The sequence below is a fragment of the Peromyscus californicus genome, unplaced genomic scaffold, assembly GCF_007827085.1.
Source record: "Peromyscus californicus insignis strain IS unplaced genomic scaffold, ASM782708v3 Scaffold_7__1_contigs__length_154581171, whole genome shotgun sequence".
Lineage (NCBI taxonomy): Eukaryota > Metazoa > Chordata > Mammalia > Rodentia > Cricetidae > Peromyscus > Peromyscus californicus.
In genome coordinates, this window is record NW_026294595.1 from 97,026,177 (window position 1) to 97,041,587 (window position 15,411).

At 45.5% G+C, this 15,411-nt stretch overlaps 1 protein-coding gene across 1 annotated transcript; it reads left to right on the forward strand.

Annotated features, from left to right (window-relative positions):
- Nucleotides 1–450: 450 nt before the first annotated feature.
- Nucleotides 451–14,467, forward strand: Spata5l1 (spermatogenesis associated 5 like 1). Its single transcript, XM_052725248.1, has 8 exons — nucleotides 451–1,646; nucleotides 2,732–2,917; nucleotides 6,761–6,919; nucleotides 9,556–9,765; nucleotides 10,507–10,699; nucleotides 12,091–12,221; nucleotides 13,292–13,417; nucleotides 14,280–14,467. Exons 1-8 carry the CDS (start codon nucleotides 483–485, stop codon nucleotides 14,442–14,444), a joined length of 2,334 nt encoding a protein of 777 aa, XP_052581208.1. The 5' UTR covers nucleotides 451–482; the 3' UTR covers nucleotides 14,445–14,467.
- The last annotated feature ends 944 nt before the right edge of the window (nucleotides 14,468–15,411 follow it).

Genomic DNA, 15,411 nt, shown 5'->3' on the forward strand with positions numbered 1-15,411 from the left:
GTTCTATACCACAGCTATCCGCAAGTACGCTAACTTTCACATGCACCCCTTCATATACTGCAGATGGCTATGTCTTATTAGGTCTTCTTGCCCGTGTCTAGAGGCTCCGAGCTTTTTGGAACGAGAATAAAAGAGGTTTCGTCAGTTGTGGGCACCATGATTAAGTTGGCAGGTGTTTTATTTACACCTCAGCAGCCTGTCTTCCCCGCCCTCCACCCCCGACGTCTTTTCACTTCACAAAATGCAAAGTCTTATTGAAGAGTCAGAAAGCAGAGACCTGACACTGATGTGGCAGCCAAAATACAAGCTTATGCCCTTGTGGAGCGGCCTTGCGTCTGTCAGATGCCAGTTTAGATTGGTCTCCGTAAGGCTGCTGGACAGACAGACAACGCGAGTTCTGTCAAGTTCATGGAGACCCAGCCTCCTCACTTTCCCATAAGCCCTTTCGACCGTCAATCAGAAGCTTGGTTTTGTTTTGTTTCATGGCGCATGCGCGCCGCCTGCATCCGGCAGCCGGGGAGAATTGCTGCCGGGCTCTCCTTGGCGTGGTTCTGCCGGTCATGGCTCCGGACTCCGGGCCCTTCCCTGATGGACAGACTTTGAAGCTGCTGCCGGTGGATCCCCGGGACCGGGGTACCCAGCGCTGCCGCCTGGGGCCGGCGGCCCTCCGCAGCCTGGGCGCCCGCCTGGGCTCGCCGCTGAGGATCTCGTTGCCCGCCGGCGGCTGCTGCCTCTGCACGGCCTGGCCCCGGCGCGACGGGGCGGACGGCTTTGTGCAGCTGGACCCGCAGTGCGCGAGCCCCGGGGCCGCGGCAGCAGCGGGCAGGATCAGTCTGGACAGCTTGCAGCCGGTGCCCTGTCCGCCGCTGCGGCGCCTCGAGGTGTGGCCGGCGCTGCGACCGCAGGCGGGAGCCCCGAGCCCCGCTGCGGTGCTGGAGGTAGCGCACGAGCTGCTGCGCCACCGGCCGGTGTCGCGGGGGCACGTGGTGGCCACCCCTCCGGGCGTCCCCGGCCCCGTGGCAGCGCTGCACGTGGTGGGCGGGACACCGGACCCGGAGCCCGCCGGGTTGGTGACACCGCACACCCGCATCACGCTCAGCGACAAGCCGCCGCCGCCGCCGCCGCCGCAGGTCGAGCCTCCCGGGGAGGTGGCCCTTGGGGGCCTGTCGGAGACGGCCGACTCCCTGCGGGAGCTGCTCCGCCTGCCGCTGCGCTACCCGCTCGCCCTCGCCGCGCTTGGGCTGGCGGTGCCTCGCGGGGTGCTCCTGGCGGGACCCCCGGGAGTGGGCAAGACCCAGCTGGTGCGTGCCGTGGCGCGCGAGGCGGGCGCCGAGCTGCTGGCGGTGAGCGCCCCGACCTTGCAGGGCGCCCGGCCCGGGGAGACCGAGGAGAACGTGCGGCGCGTCTTCCAGCGCGCTCGGGAGCTGGCCAGCCGCGGGCCCAGCCTCCTCTTCCTGGACGAGGTGGATGCCCTGTGTCCCCGGAGAGGCGGCCCGCGGCGAGCCCCCGAGAGCCGCGTGGTGGCCCAGGTGCTGGCGCTGCTGGACGGCATCCACGGGGATCGGGAGTTTGTGGTGGTGGGAGCCACTAACCGGCCAGACGAGCTAGACCCAGCGCTGCGCAGACCCGGGAGGTTTGACCGAGAGGTAAATAGCCCGCTCTGGTGAGAGCCCCTGGTCTCTGGAAGCTCACCTTGTTCGACAGCTGGGTCAGGCAGGATTTGTAGATCTCTTGTGACTTGTGAGCCAGAACCTGATTATTCTAGAGTCAAATCATTCTGGGAAGCAGGATGGTCATGAACTTTGCTGTGCGGGTCATGAAGGTGAATAATAATAATAATGTTAATTCTTAAGGTAACTAAGCCTGTTGCAAGCATATTAAACTGAAATAGTGTTGGAATGAGAACTTAGTCACAGTAAGAGGAGGCAGGAAAGGCAAATAAAAGCAGGCTTTAGCCACTAAATGTGTTCATTCCTGGTCAAGATACCAGCTTCCTGTTCTACAGTTGACTTCCTGGGTTGTCAAGAAAGTTGAATGTTCAGAGCAGCCTTGTTTTATGAGCTTTTGGTCCTCAAGTGATTTTTTTTTAATTAGTAATTAAGAAATATGTGAATTTTGTGGTAGGACTTTGCAGATAGATAGCAATTGCATACTTCTTAACTCTTTTGAGGACTTGAGTGGGTTTCTTCCTTGTACCTAATACCTTGTATTAGAGGCTCTTCTTCCAAAGAGCAAGCACCTGGATTATCTGGCCTATTGTTTGACCCCCATCTGCCAGAACTTGGTGTGTTTTCAAAAAAACAACAAAGATTTCTTCTGTGGAATTTATAATTTTCATTGTTTAAGTTCCCAGCCTCTCTTGCTCCATTGGGCAATTAGTATATTTTTATATTCAGAATCTAAGGTGTGCTTAAAAGTTCATGACGAGTCGGGGTGGTGGTGGTGGTGGTGTATGCCTTTAATCCCAGCACTCTGGAGGCAGAGCCCGGCGGATCTTTGTGAGTTTGAGGCCAGCCTGGTCTACAGAGCGAGCTCCAGGAAAGGCGCAAAGCTACACAGAGAAACCCTGTTTTGAAAAACCAAAAAAAAAAAAAAAAAAAAAAAAAAAAAAAGTTCATGACGTAAGTTCCAGAATGACTTGCTGAATTACTGTACGTATTTGTGAGGATGCTTTTAAAGAAAGGTTTTACGTTGTATACTTTAAATTTTCTGTTTTTTGCTTTGCCTGTAGGTTGTCATTGGGACTCCCACGCTTAAACAAAGAGAGACAATTCTGCAAGTGATTACTTCGAAGATGCCCATCTCCAGTCACATTGATTTCAGTCTCCTGGCAGAAATGACAGTTGGCTATGTCGGTGCTGACTTGACGGCACTCTGTAGGGAGGCTGCCCTGTGTGCCCTTCTTAAGCATGAGAAGGTAAGAAGTGTTGACTTACGACCAGCTATGTTATTCTTCCTATTAATATGACAAATTAATTTGGAGGTTAAAAGAAGTGGTAAGTACAGTACATTCCTTGGCATAGTTGGCAGTCTCCACAGCTGTTTGTGTGTGTGTGTGTGTGTGTGTGAACATATATCATGTATACACATTTATCTCATGTACATATATATATATATTTATATCTCAATGTCACATATAAATATATGATTGAAGATGAGGAAATGGCTGAGTCTTCCAGGAAGTCTCTTCAGTGAATTTTCTTCACTTGTCACAGTAACTCCCTAGAGCTAGAGCCTGGAGCAGCTAGGAAAGATGGTGTCCTTCAGAAGAATCTGACAGATTTCAATTTCAAGTTCTTTTTCCCCAGACACGGTTTCTCTGTGTAGTTTTGGTGCCTGTCCTGGATCTCGCTCTGTAGACCAGGCTGGCCTCGAACTCACAGAGATCTTCCTGGCTCTGCCTCCCAAGTGCTGGGATTAAAGGTGTGTGCCACCGCCACCTGGCCCAAATTTAAAATTTTTAAGCAGCAACCTTAGACTTACACAGAAAGGTGGAAAAATGGAACTAACAGATTGTGTCTAGCTTCCACCCAGATAATCCAGCAGTAACATTCTACTGTATTTACTTTATCATTTCTTTCTTTGCGTGTTTGGGTTTACATATGTGTCTGTTTTTTTGAAACATTAAGAAATAACCCACAGGCATGATACCACAGCAAGAATTTTAGTTATTGATGATTAACTTCAAAGTTAACTTTGATTTCTAGATTAAGATGGTATCTATAAGATTTCTCCCTTGCTGAGATACCGGTTTTTTTCTTTTTCTTTATTATTGATAAATATCTATGGGAAAAATAGAGTTTCCTAATCCAAGAGACACTGAGTACTTGGAATTGTATTTTCTTCAAGATTGTCACTGATTTTCAAATTTTGAATTCTTAATTACTTTAAAAATATTTAGGATTATCTTAAATGTAATATTTTTCAATACTATTAATTTAAAAATCAAGTCATTTAGTATCTGATAACCCGAGTCCCTAAACCTCTTCAGCAAATAATAATTTCAGCAGTTGAGGATTCCGGGACATTTCAACTTCATTTATAGCATCCTAAATTATTTTCAGCTAAATAATTTATATCTTTCCTAACTTTTCCGTTATTTTTATCCTAGCACTGAAGGTGAGAGGAAGTTCAATCTGCTAAGTCCTCATCTTAATGGCTTTGGTACCAGACTGCTTAGAGCTTTAATGAGACCCTGTGTAAAGCTGTGAGACTGTATGTCCTTTGTAGGGAAAGATGAGAGTTCCAAAGAGGGGCAGGGAGGCACATTTAGGATTCCCTTTGCTTTGAAGTTCCAGGCTTGGTCTTAAGCATCTCTGGCTTGGGTGGACCAGCCAGCTCACTGCTACCTGAGGAGGGGCCTCCCTATGAAGTCTAGTCACCACAGGTGATGGCTGAGTTCAGAAACAAGCCAGGGAAGTGGAAGGAAGTAGGGACAGAGACATCTGGTAAGGTACTGGCTTGTCTTTTTTTCTCCCACTAGGCAGGCGAGGGGCTTGGTCTGTACCAGGGCAGACGAGGAATCTGTTAGTTTTTCTGAAATAGTCCAGTTGAGGAACTAGGAGCATAGTTTAATAAATACAGAGGAAAAGGGGATTTGTATGCCTGCAAGGGCGAAGAACGTCAAATGAAATGGTGAGTGTACAGTGGTCTTGAAGTGAGATTTTCAAATGCTACTTGATATTATCTAAAAATTAACTAGTATTCGGTGCCCAGGATCTAAAACTGCCAGCCAGTAAAGCAAAGAAACAAAAGAGAACACAATGGTTATGTATCCCATAAGTCTTTTCATCCACAGAAGAACAAATGCACAACTGTGACAAAGTCAGCTGATGAAAGTTTGTCAGAATGTGTCCCCATCAGACATGACTGAAACTCAACAGGGTAGCAAAGTGTAAAGAAAGTGAACTTTGCCTAAGACATCACCCTAGAGGTGACAGATGCTGACATTTTTAAATAATACTGTTCAGAATAGGTCTACCATAAGTATCCACTTTCATGGTCTTATATAAATGGGATAAAATAGTTGAAAATGAGAGCTTGTAGACAACCCAACACTTAGAATTTGATATGAAGGCAAATTATTTAACAGCAATATAGGTAAAATGGAAAGGAATGTAAGGAGCTTTTAACTAGCCAAAATTGTGCTTTGCTGAAGTGGATCAAGAAAATTGTAAAATGCCGGGCGGTGGTGGCGCACGCCTTTAATCCCAGCACTCGGGAGGCAGAGCCAGGCGGATCTCTGTGAGTTCGAGGCCAGCCTGGGCTACCAAGTGAGTTCCAGGAAAAGGCGCAAAGCTACACAGAGAAACCCTGTCTCGAAAAAAACCAAAAAAAAAAAAAAAAAAGAAAATCGTAAAATAATACCCAGTGTTAGCAGGAAGATGGCCTCTGAGTATAACAAAAGGAGCCAGTGAGGACTTGCTAATTTGAACATTTGGAGTCGGACAAACAAGCAAACTTAAGACCAGAGAAAGAACTTTCAGCCCATTTCCTTCCTATGGAAAGAACGTTTAAAGACAGGACAGGACCAGCAACCCAAGAGAAAAGATATGGACAGTAAAACACCGGGAAACATGATAAATCTGCTTTTTTTTTTTTTTTTTTTTGGTTTTTCGAGACAGGGTTTCTCTGTGTAGCTTTGCGCCTTTCCTGGAACTCGCTTTGGAGACCAGGCTGGCCTCGAACTCACAGAGATCCGCCTGGCTCTGCCTCCCGAGTGCTGGGATTAAAGGCGTGCGCCACCACCGCCCGGCTCTGCTTTGTTTTTTTAAAAGTCATTTCAAGTTTTTTTTTTAACTTTTTATTTTTGAAATCATTTTAATTTTATTGGAAAGTTGCAAAATAGTTACAGAGAACTTTAACCAGATCCTTTATCCAAATTCATAACTTTTAACATTTTGTTAAGTTAGCATTATCACTCTCTTATCCATCGTGTGTGTGTGTGTGTGTGTGTGTGTGTGTATGTGTTTATGTGTGTGTGTGCGTGCGCACGTGTATGCATGTGTGCACATTTGTGTATGTGCATATTTTATATTTTATAGGGGTCACTTGAGAATATTTTATTAATCTGAGCTTTGTGACTTTGACATGAGTGATTCAGGTTAGTTATTTTGTAGAATGGTTAGATTCCAGGTATACATCCCTGCTGGGAACAGTACATAGTCAAGACTGTGTCTTTACCACGTGGAGGCACATACCCCTCAGCTGCTCATTGGTGTTATGGACTGAACCAGGCGATATCTGTTTCCTCTGTGGAGCTATTGTGTGAAGAGACGCTTTGAAATGTGAAGGTGTCCTCTTATAGGTGTTCTTACTCAGAATAGCTTTTCTAGAACGTTGCAAAAACCGATGACTTTCTAATTGTTATTTCTTCTACTTCACTCTGAATTGAAGAAAGTTAACACAGTGTTGAGTATCATTTCTTCCTGTCACTTCCTTGCAAACTTAAGTATTTGTTCGAGTCCTCGGAGAAAACAGCTTCCTGTAGCTGGAGGAGCAGGAGTGACTCTGGCTTCTTAAGAGGACAGTCGGTTAACAGCTGTAGCTGTCCCAGTTTAACCCTTGACCTTGTGAGCTCAGTGTGTCCTCTTTGAGGAGGTGATTTTCTAAGATGCTTGAACTTGAGAGTAGTGATAATTTGATTTATATGTTCAAAAGAGATTTTTTTTTTTTTTAGTTCCTTATGTGTGTATACTATAGAAAGGGCCTACCTAATTTTTGGCTTGATTTTTTTTCTTTTGGGGATATTTTTCTTCAGAACCAAGACAGTCCTAAGATTGATGAAACAGACTTTCTTGAAGCCTTGAAAAAGATTCAGCCCTCATCGTTTCGGAGTTCTGTTGGACTGATGGACATCAAGCCTGTTGGCTGGGAGCAGATAGGAGGACTTGAGCATGTAAAGCTGAAGTTAAAGCAGGTAATGGTTACTTATTAGCTTATCCCAGCTGATTCCCAGAGTAGCATTCTGTGTCTAAAATGAAAATGCTGTGATCAAACTGCTCTTGGCATCTTACCCAAATTCCTGCTCATGTGGTCTAGTCTTTATTTAACTAGACTTCTAGAGACATCAAAACTAGTTTTCATGTTTCCCCGTCTTAACGCTCTTTTAAAATTTTTGCCTTAAAGAGTTCATTATAATCTAGAACACAGGTCAACAGAATTCCTGTGACGAGCTGGATAGTAAATGCTTTAAGTTTTGAGACATGCAGGCTGTCAGCCATTCATTTGCCGCTGTAGTTTGAGAGCAGGTAAATGAGAACATTTGGCCTGTGTTTCCATAGTTCTGCAGCTATGGATTCAACCAGCTGTCCAAAATACTGTATGCACTGAACAGATCATTTTTTTCTTGTTATTTTTCCCTAAATAATACAATATGCTGACTATATACATGGTATTTACATTATTTGTGTATTATAAGTGATAGAGATAATTTACAGCAAATGGATGTAGGTTATATGCAAATACTATGCTTTTTCTCCTGTGTGCTGGAGTTTGGAGCTGTGGGGAGCCTTTCCTATGGGCTTGTCTCATTTCATGGTCACAATAGTAAAGTCTGACAGACATCAGCCACACTCCTTTGTTATGTTCTGTTAGCCTGGCTGTGGCACTTTCCTACCTTTCTGGGCTCTCTTCTCCCTTCCCTGAAATGTTGGTGCTCTGAGAGACTCGTGGACATCTTTCTTTAAAATTATTTTCATTTTATGCATATTAGTATTTTGGCTGCATGTATATATGGGCATCACGTCCATACATGCCTTCTGCCTATGGCAGTCAGACGAGGGTGTCAGATGCCCTGGGCTTGGAGTTATGGATGGTTGTGAGCCACCATGTAGGTTCTGAGAACCAAACCTAGGGCCTTTGCAAGAGCAACATGTGCTCCTAACCACTGAGCATCTCTCCAGCCCAGACACCCTTTCTGCAGTCCAAGGTGATGGTCACAGTGTCCAAAACTGTTCTTAGCTATCCCTTGAAAAGTCTTGAGTAGACTTTTCTTGAGGTCATTAGGACTGCTTAGCTGTCAGTCTGCTAGATAACCACAGGGCTGTCAACATGTCATGTCCAGGGTCCAGTTAATGCCAGGTGTAGGGCATTTGCCTTTAATCCCAGGACTTGGGAGGCAGAGGCAGTTGGATTTAGGAGTTTGAGGCCAGCCTGGTCTACATAGTGAGTTCCAGGATAGCCAGAGCTACATAGTGAGACCCTGTCTCGAAAAAAAACCAAAAAGCAAACCAAAAAGTAGAGTACAGCTAATCAACGCCCCCTCCACATCTAAGGTTCCCTGTCTGGGTGAATGCAGTCAACCAGCAGTTCCCTGTGGGAAGAATGGTGACAGCACTCTGAAACGCAGTTCCTTATGTTTCAGTGACAGTCAGTCTGCCTTACCATCTTCATGCCTCACAATTTTTGTGGCATGAGTCATTGCCAGAGATCTCTGGCCTGTCTGAGTTCCCTGCCTCAGTTTCCTTTCCTTCCAGTGCGCTCCACATATTTCCACATTGCTAATTGGAACTTGCAGGGCCCATTGTGGTCTAACGCCACTTTCCTCCATTGGTCTGCTCGCTGCTGGGACAGGCGAGTGGATGGTTTCAGGCGTCTCTCTTTGTAGTAGCCCTTCTCCTTGGAGGCCTGTTTCGGCCTGGTTGTTGCCCTTGGATCAAAGCTCTCACTTTCCACTCTTCTTTCTTTCTCGAGGCCCCACTGTCAGTTCTGCCGCCCCTCTGGCAGTAAGTTGGACACTTGCTAGTAGTTAAGGTTTATGTCTAACTTGTATCGTGTTTCCGAGTCTGTAAAATGATTGTAAAGTCGTTACCTTTGAGGTGTGTCGGACTTCTTCACTCTTCAGTAACATTTACTGAGTGCCTGCTTGAGGCAAGTGTTACTCTGGCTATTGAGGATTTAGGTGTGAACTCTGCTGATTTTGTAGCAAGAACAGAGTGACCAATCCCACCTGGAAAGAGAATAGTAATGAAGTATAATGTTCTAAGTAAGGTGGAAGGCAGTACAGGCTGTGGCTGGGAGAAGGGGACTCTACTCTACCCAGGGTTCTTGGGGAAGACTTCTCCAAGCAGGTCATTTGAGTTAAGGCTTGAGAGATAGAGATGGGGATAGAGAGATGGCTCAGCCGTTAAGAGTACTTGTTGCTCTTGCAGAGATCAGATTCAATTCCCAACACCCATATGGTGACTCACAACCATCCTTAACTCCAGTTCTAGGGGATGCAGTGACTTCTTCTGACCTCTTCAGAGACCAGGCATGCACATGATGCACAGACATACATGCAGGCAAAACACCCAAGCACACAAATTAAAAGATAATTAAAAGTTTAAAAAGAATAGCACAGAGAACTATTGGGAGAACACTCAGGCGTCGCATGGTATCCCAAGTGAAAGCCGTTGGGTGCAGATGAGCCATGTAGTAGGGACCCGGGTTCCTGGGCTGGTGGGGATGGGAAGCTGTTTCGGCTCATCGGGCTCAGGGAAGTGCCGGATGCGGGAAGGGATTTGGCGTGTGCCTGCTACACTAACATTTCTCTGTCTCCCTGCCTGTTGACAGTGTGTCGAGTGGCCTCTGAAGTTCCCTCAGGAATTTGCTAGGATGGGTCTGAAGCAGCCAAAGGGCCTTCTCCTCTACGGTCCCCCTGGGTGTGCTAAAACCACTCTGGTGAGGGCCCTGGCCACAAGCTGCCACTGCTCTTTCGTGTCAGTGAGCGGAGCCGACCTCTTTTCACCTTATGTTGGAGATTCAGAAAAAGTCTTGTCTCAGGTTTGTTTATTTTTAAGTATTGTTTTTCCCTAGTTGTAAAAGTTATCCATGCTTGAGTTTAGATAAGAGCCCTCCTCCCTGTAATCCTCCCGCCTATCACTACTATCTCTCTGATTTTGAATAAGGTTGAGGTAAGGTTTTATCGTTCTGCAATTTTATCCTTTTAAAATTTATTTTTAATTAAGTTATTACATATGTGTGTGTCCATGTGTGGTATGTGCACTTGTGTGCAGGTACTCACATAGACCAGAAGAGGAGGCCGGATCCGCTAGAGCCGGAGTTGCAGGGGATTATGAGTCACCCAGTGTGGGTACTAGCAGGGCCTCTGTACTCAGGGCCTCTGTAAGAGCAGTAAGCACTCTTAACCCCTTAGCCATCTCTCCAGCCCTTTTATCTTGGTTTTTAAAGTTAAACATTTGTCATCAGGTGGGTGTGGTGACATATTCCTTTAATTCAATACTCAGGAGACAGGGACAGGCAGATTTCTATGAGTTCCAGGGCAGCCTGGGCTACATAATGAAATCCTGACTTAAAACAACATTATCACTTCTGAAATTCCAGTTAAATGTCTTTTAAGAAGACAACTTTTTAACCGCTCTCATTGGCCCTTGTTTTATTTACTAATTCCCCAATTCTTAAGCACTTAGAATCTTCATTTTTCTGTTTTAATGATTGCAAATAACAAAATGAAAATAGTCACCGGAATGGCGTGTGACATTATGTTTTTTTTCCCTCACTAAGGTATTTCGACAAGCAAGAGCCAATACTCCAGCGCTTGTGTTTTTGGATGAAATTGACTCAGTCTTGGGGTCTCGCTCAGTCGGCACCTTGGGATGTGATGCTCGGGAGCGAGTTCTTTCAGTTCTGCTGAATGAGCTCGATGGTGTGGGAGTTAGGATGGTAGAGAGAAGAGGGAGTAAATCAGACCACCAGGGTAAATACCAGGAGCTGGAAACATGAAGCGCCGTTCCTTAGCCAGAATGCACCATAGTTCCGGGCCAGAATTAAGTAGCCTTCCCGCACGGCTGCATTTCCTAGGCTGAATTCGTCTTACGGAGGGGTTTATATGATTTCACTCGAATTCTTGGGACTTTTATAGGGCTGATAAAAATTGTGATTTGGACAGAAAAAGTGAAAAGTTTTATAATTATCTTAGATTTGAATTCTCATGTGTATATCCTGAAGAAGGACTTACCCTTCTTCAGTTACAAAACCAACTAGTACTTGAGTAACTTCAGTAATTGAAAGCAAGTAAAGATGGCTTTTGGAGTCCTCTGTCTCTGTGAGCCTCTTCCTCAGATACAGTGGTTTCTTGTTGTCCCGAGAAGGCGATTTCTGATTTCTTTTATTATAGTCATATTCCTGTTTGGGCCCCATTTTTTAAATTATTCCGTAGAAGGGGCATTTTAACTACTCTGTAGAAATAAAACACTATAATTAGAAGGGACCCATGATAACCCGATCTTATGATGCAAGGATTCCTTGTACAGCAGCCCATTAGCATGCTGGGAAACTGCTGCTTTGAAGGGTAAACACTGGAGAATCACTTGGATTATTCAACTCAGTGAATGTTTTTGATTTTAGGTCTTGCCGTGTCTTACCTTTAACTGTTTCTTCTCTTGGGCTTGGGCTTGTATGTAATTCAGAGGCAGAGTGACTGCCTGGCCTGAGCAAACCCTGTGTGCTATCCCAGTACCACACAAAGTCGGATGTGCCGTACATGCTGGTAAACCCAGTGCTTGGGAGGTGTGAGCAAGGGAGCAGAAGTTTAAGGTCCTTTTTGTTGGGTAAAGAGTTTTGCAACAGCCTGGGGTATAAGAGACCCCGCTTCCAACAGAAGCACATGTTGCTTCTCCTCCAGGTTTTCATAACTGCAACTCAGGTTGATTATTTCTGCCTCTAGAAAGAAAAATGGAAAGTAAATTTCCATTGGGGATATTGAAAGCTATACCTTCCAGAACTCTGGGTCCCCATTAGTCATGCATTCCGCCTTGTAAGCAGTCTCTTTATATTGTCATTCACGGGCGCCTGAGTGGATCTGGGCACCAGCCAGTGTTCTTCCATGGCTTTTTTCATCAGTTCTCACACGGAGAAACGCCTGTCAGGACTAGCCACTCCTTTCAGACACACAGGTAGCTCTTTGATTAGTGAGTTGTTTGTGGGGTGGCTTGATACCAAGAAGGTGGCTGGGATGGCGAGTAAGCATCCTGGCTCCAAGGAGAGGTTATCCCTGTTCAGACACAGCACATTGCCATATGTGACTTACTAGAAAGGATTTTAATAACGGTTTGTTGACATTACTTTGTATTGTATGTTTTCCCTCAGAATACCAAGAAATGCTTCATCGGAATGTCATGATTGTTGTGGCAACAAATAGGCCTGACGTTTTAGATGATGCCTTGTTACGACCTGGAAGACTGGATAAGATGATCTATGTGCCCCCTCCTGATCGAGAGGTAACCACTGATGTTTCCTCTGCGCTGAGCAGTGCATCCATGTCTGCCTGGGAGCATGTCTGGCCTGAACTCCAGACTTTGTGCTCTGCTTCACTGTTCAGTGCTGGTCTCCAGTTCTTTGCTTGGTGGCTCTTCGTGAAGTCACGTCTTTGTCTGTCCATGTTGGTTCCCTGGCCCTGCCTTCAGGGAAACGCTCCTGGAAGTGGTTCCCGAGGGCACTGCATGTTACTGAGCCCTGGCCTGGAGGAGGGGCCGAAGGGGCTTTGGCAGTGTCTGGGTCTGCAGGGGTTGCAGTGTGTCTCGTCAGGAACTCCCCGAGCAACCACCTGGCAGTTGGTGAAGGGCTCCAGGAACTCAGTTTTTCTTCCTTGGGCTTTTATCAAGTTAAAGAGATTTTTTTTTAAGTAAATGTCTGATGCTTCTAAATGTATTTGATAATTCATGTGTCTGTTTCTAAGACTGTTGTGGTAGCACTGTTCCCAAAAGAGAGTCATCTTGTCTCATAAGGAGAAATGGTTATGATTGGCTACTTTAAACAGTAATTAAGAAAATACTTATTTTACCATTGCTGTGTGGACCATTAATGACTCAGTCTCTTTCAGAAGCAAGAGTGATTTTTAATTGAATATGAACACACACACACACACACACCACACACATACCACACATATACACACATACCACACATACCACACGCACAGATACACACACCATACACATATACCACGCACACAAATACACACACTACACATAGACGCCACACACCACATATCACACACACACACACACACACACACACACACACACACACACACCACACATACCACACATATACACACACACCACACATATATACCACACACACAAATACACACACTACACATAGACACCACACACCACATATCACACACACACACACACATACACACACACACACACACACACACACACACACACACACACACACACTTTGTAATATGATTAAACAATTTGAACTTCAAATGTTTACTGTATCAGTGTGGAACGTAAATGTTAAGGATTGTAAATATTTTGGTTTGGGTTTGTTTCAGGGCAGGCTGTCTATTTTAAAAGTCTGTACGACCAACATGCCAATAGGGCCTGACGTTTCACTAGAAAAGCTAGCAGCAGAAACGCGTTTTTTCTCCGGAGCTGATCTCAGAAACCTGTGCAAAGAAGTGAGTTTGTACTCTTTTATTTCCAGGCAGAAGGGGTTATTTTGGGCTTTTCTTTTTCTGTAAACTTCATTAAATATCAATTTCAGAAGAACACATAGATCTTAAGGATATAATGTTGAACCACTGTCAAGTGGCCATACTTTTATTACTGCCACTTGTGTCGGGAAGAGATTTTAGGTATTCCAGAATCTTCCTTGGACCCTTCCTACCCTCTGTCCCCTGCTGCCTTGCCCAAAGGTCACACTCTGCCCACTCCTACACTGGAGACACCCGCAGCTTTTGAGGTTTCAGTCTCTACACTCTGCCACGAAGCTTGTCTGTGGTGGGAGGGTGGAGCTGCGTCTTCCATACGTGTGCATGGCTACAAGGAGAGTTGCTGGGCCATGAAGCATGTCATCTTTTCTTTTAGGAGCATTGCCGTGTAAACTTGCTTACCTCCAGGTCACGATTCCTCTCAAATTATACACAGGAGTGTATGTTATTCTGCACTTTGCCCATTTTTTTTTTTTTTTTGGTTTTTCGAAACAGGGTTTCTCTGTGTAGCTTTGCGCCTTTCCTGGAACTCGCTTTGGAGACCAGGCTGGCCTCGAACTCACAGAGATCCGCCTGGCTCTGCCTCCCGAGTGCTGGGATTAAAGGCGTGCGCCACCAACGCCCGGCTTAAAGCTAGATTTTTAATGTACAAGAAGCTGTGGTCTAGGGTGGATTTTTAGTCACCTTAACTTTTAGCTTAGTGTCTTTGATGGCATTGAACTCCTTTGATGTGAGACCAAAGATTTACAACTGGATTGCAGTGTTGATGTTACTGTTAGTTTTAAAATGAACAAAGTAACTGTTCTCTCTTGCTTGTCTCTGTCTTCAGGCTGCCTTGTTTGCTCTGCAGGAGAACGGACTGGAAGCAACCACCGTGAATCAGGAGCACTTCGGAGAATCACTCAGGACCGTGAAGCCATCCTTAAGTCGGAAAGGCTTGACTCTGTATGAAAACCTGTTTAAGAAAGGCCTTTCTAACTTGGAAGATAATTAAATTTTTATTTTATTTGGTTTTCACTTGGTTGTGGTTTGCAACTTTACACTTTTCATAGGACTGAGAGAGACAGAGACTGAGAGAGACAGAGAGAGGCCGAGAAACTTGGCCTGGTAAAGACCATTTTGCTTCTAGAAGGTATATTAAAACGCTATAATAAAAAGTGTGTGTGTCACTTGGGAGGCAGAGCCAGGCGGATCTCTGTGAGTTCGAGGCCAGCCTGGGCTACAGAACGAGTTCCAGGAAAGGCGCAAAACTACACAGAGAAACCCTGTCTCGAAAAAACCAAAAAAACAAACAAACAAACAAAAGTGTGTGTGTGTGTGTGTGTGTGTGTGTGTGTGTGTGTGTGTGTGTGAGATTTTGTTAGGATAATTATTTTTGGGTGATCGCTTTCTGTGACTGTGGAGTGATGTCATGCTTACAGAAGAGTTGCGGGAATAGAACAGAGAACTTCCGCATTCTCAGCCCAGATTCTCCAGTTTAGCATTCTGTCAGTTGTTTTCTCTCTTCCTCCACACACTGTTTTCTGAACAGTTTGAGACTAGAATACAGTCATGCGTCACTCAGCTCGGGGATGACACTAAGAAGTGTGTCATAGCCGGGCGGTGGTGGCGCACGCCTTTAATCCCAGCACTCGGGAGGCAGAGCCAGGCGGATCTCTGTGAGTTCGAGGCCAGCCGGGGCTACAGAGTGAGTTCCAGGAAAAGGCGCAAAGCTACACAGAGAAACCCTGTCTCGAAAAACCAAAAAAAAAAAAAAAAAAAAAAAAAAAAGAAGTGTGTCATTAGGCAGTTTTGTCCTGAACGTCATAGAGTAGTAGTGTGGTTATCCAAGCAAGACAGTGACCGCACCACGAGGTGCGACAGTCGTGGGAGTTCACTGTCATACATGCCTGGCACTCAGACATCATCTGACTCGTGGCTCCGTGTGCCTGATGCTCCATTATAGCTAGTGTTAGTGGGTG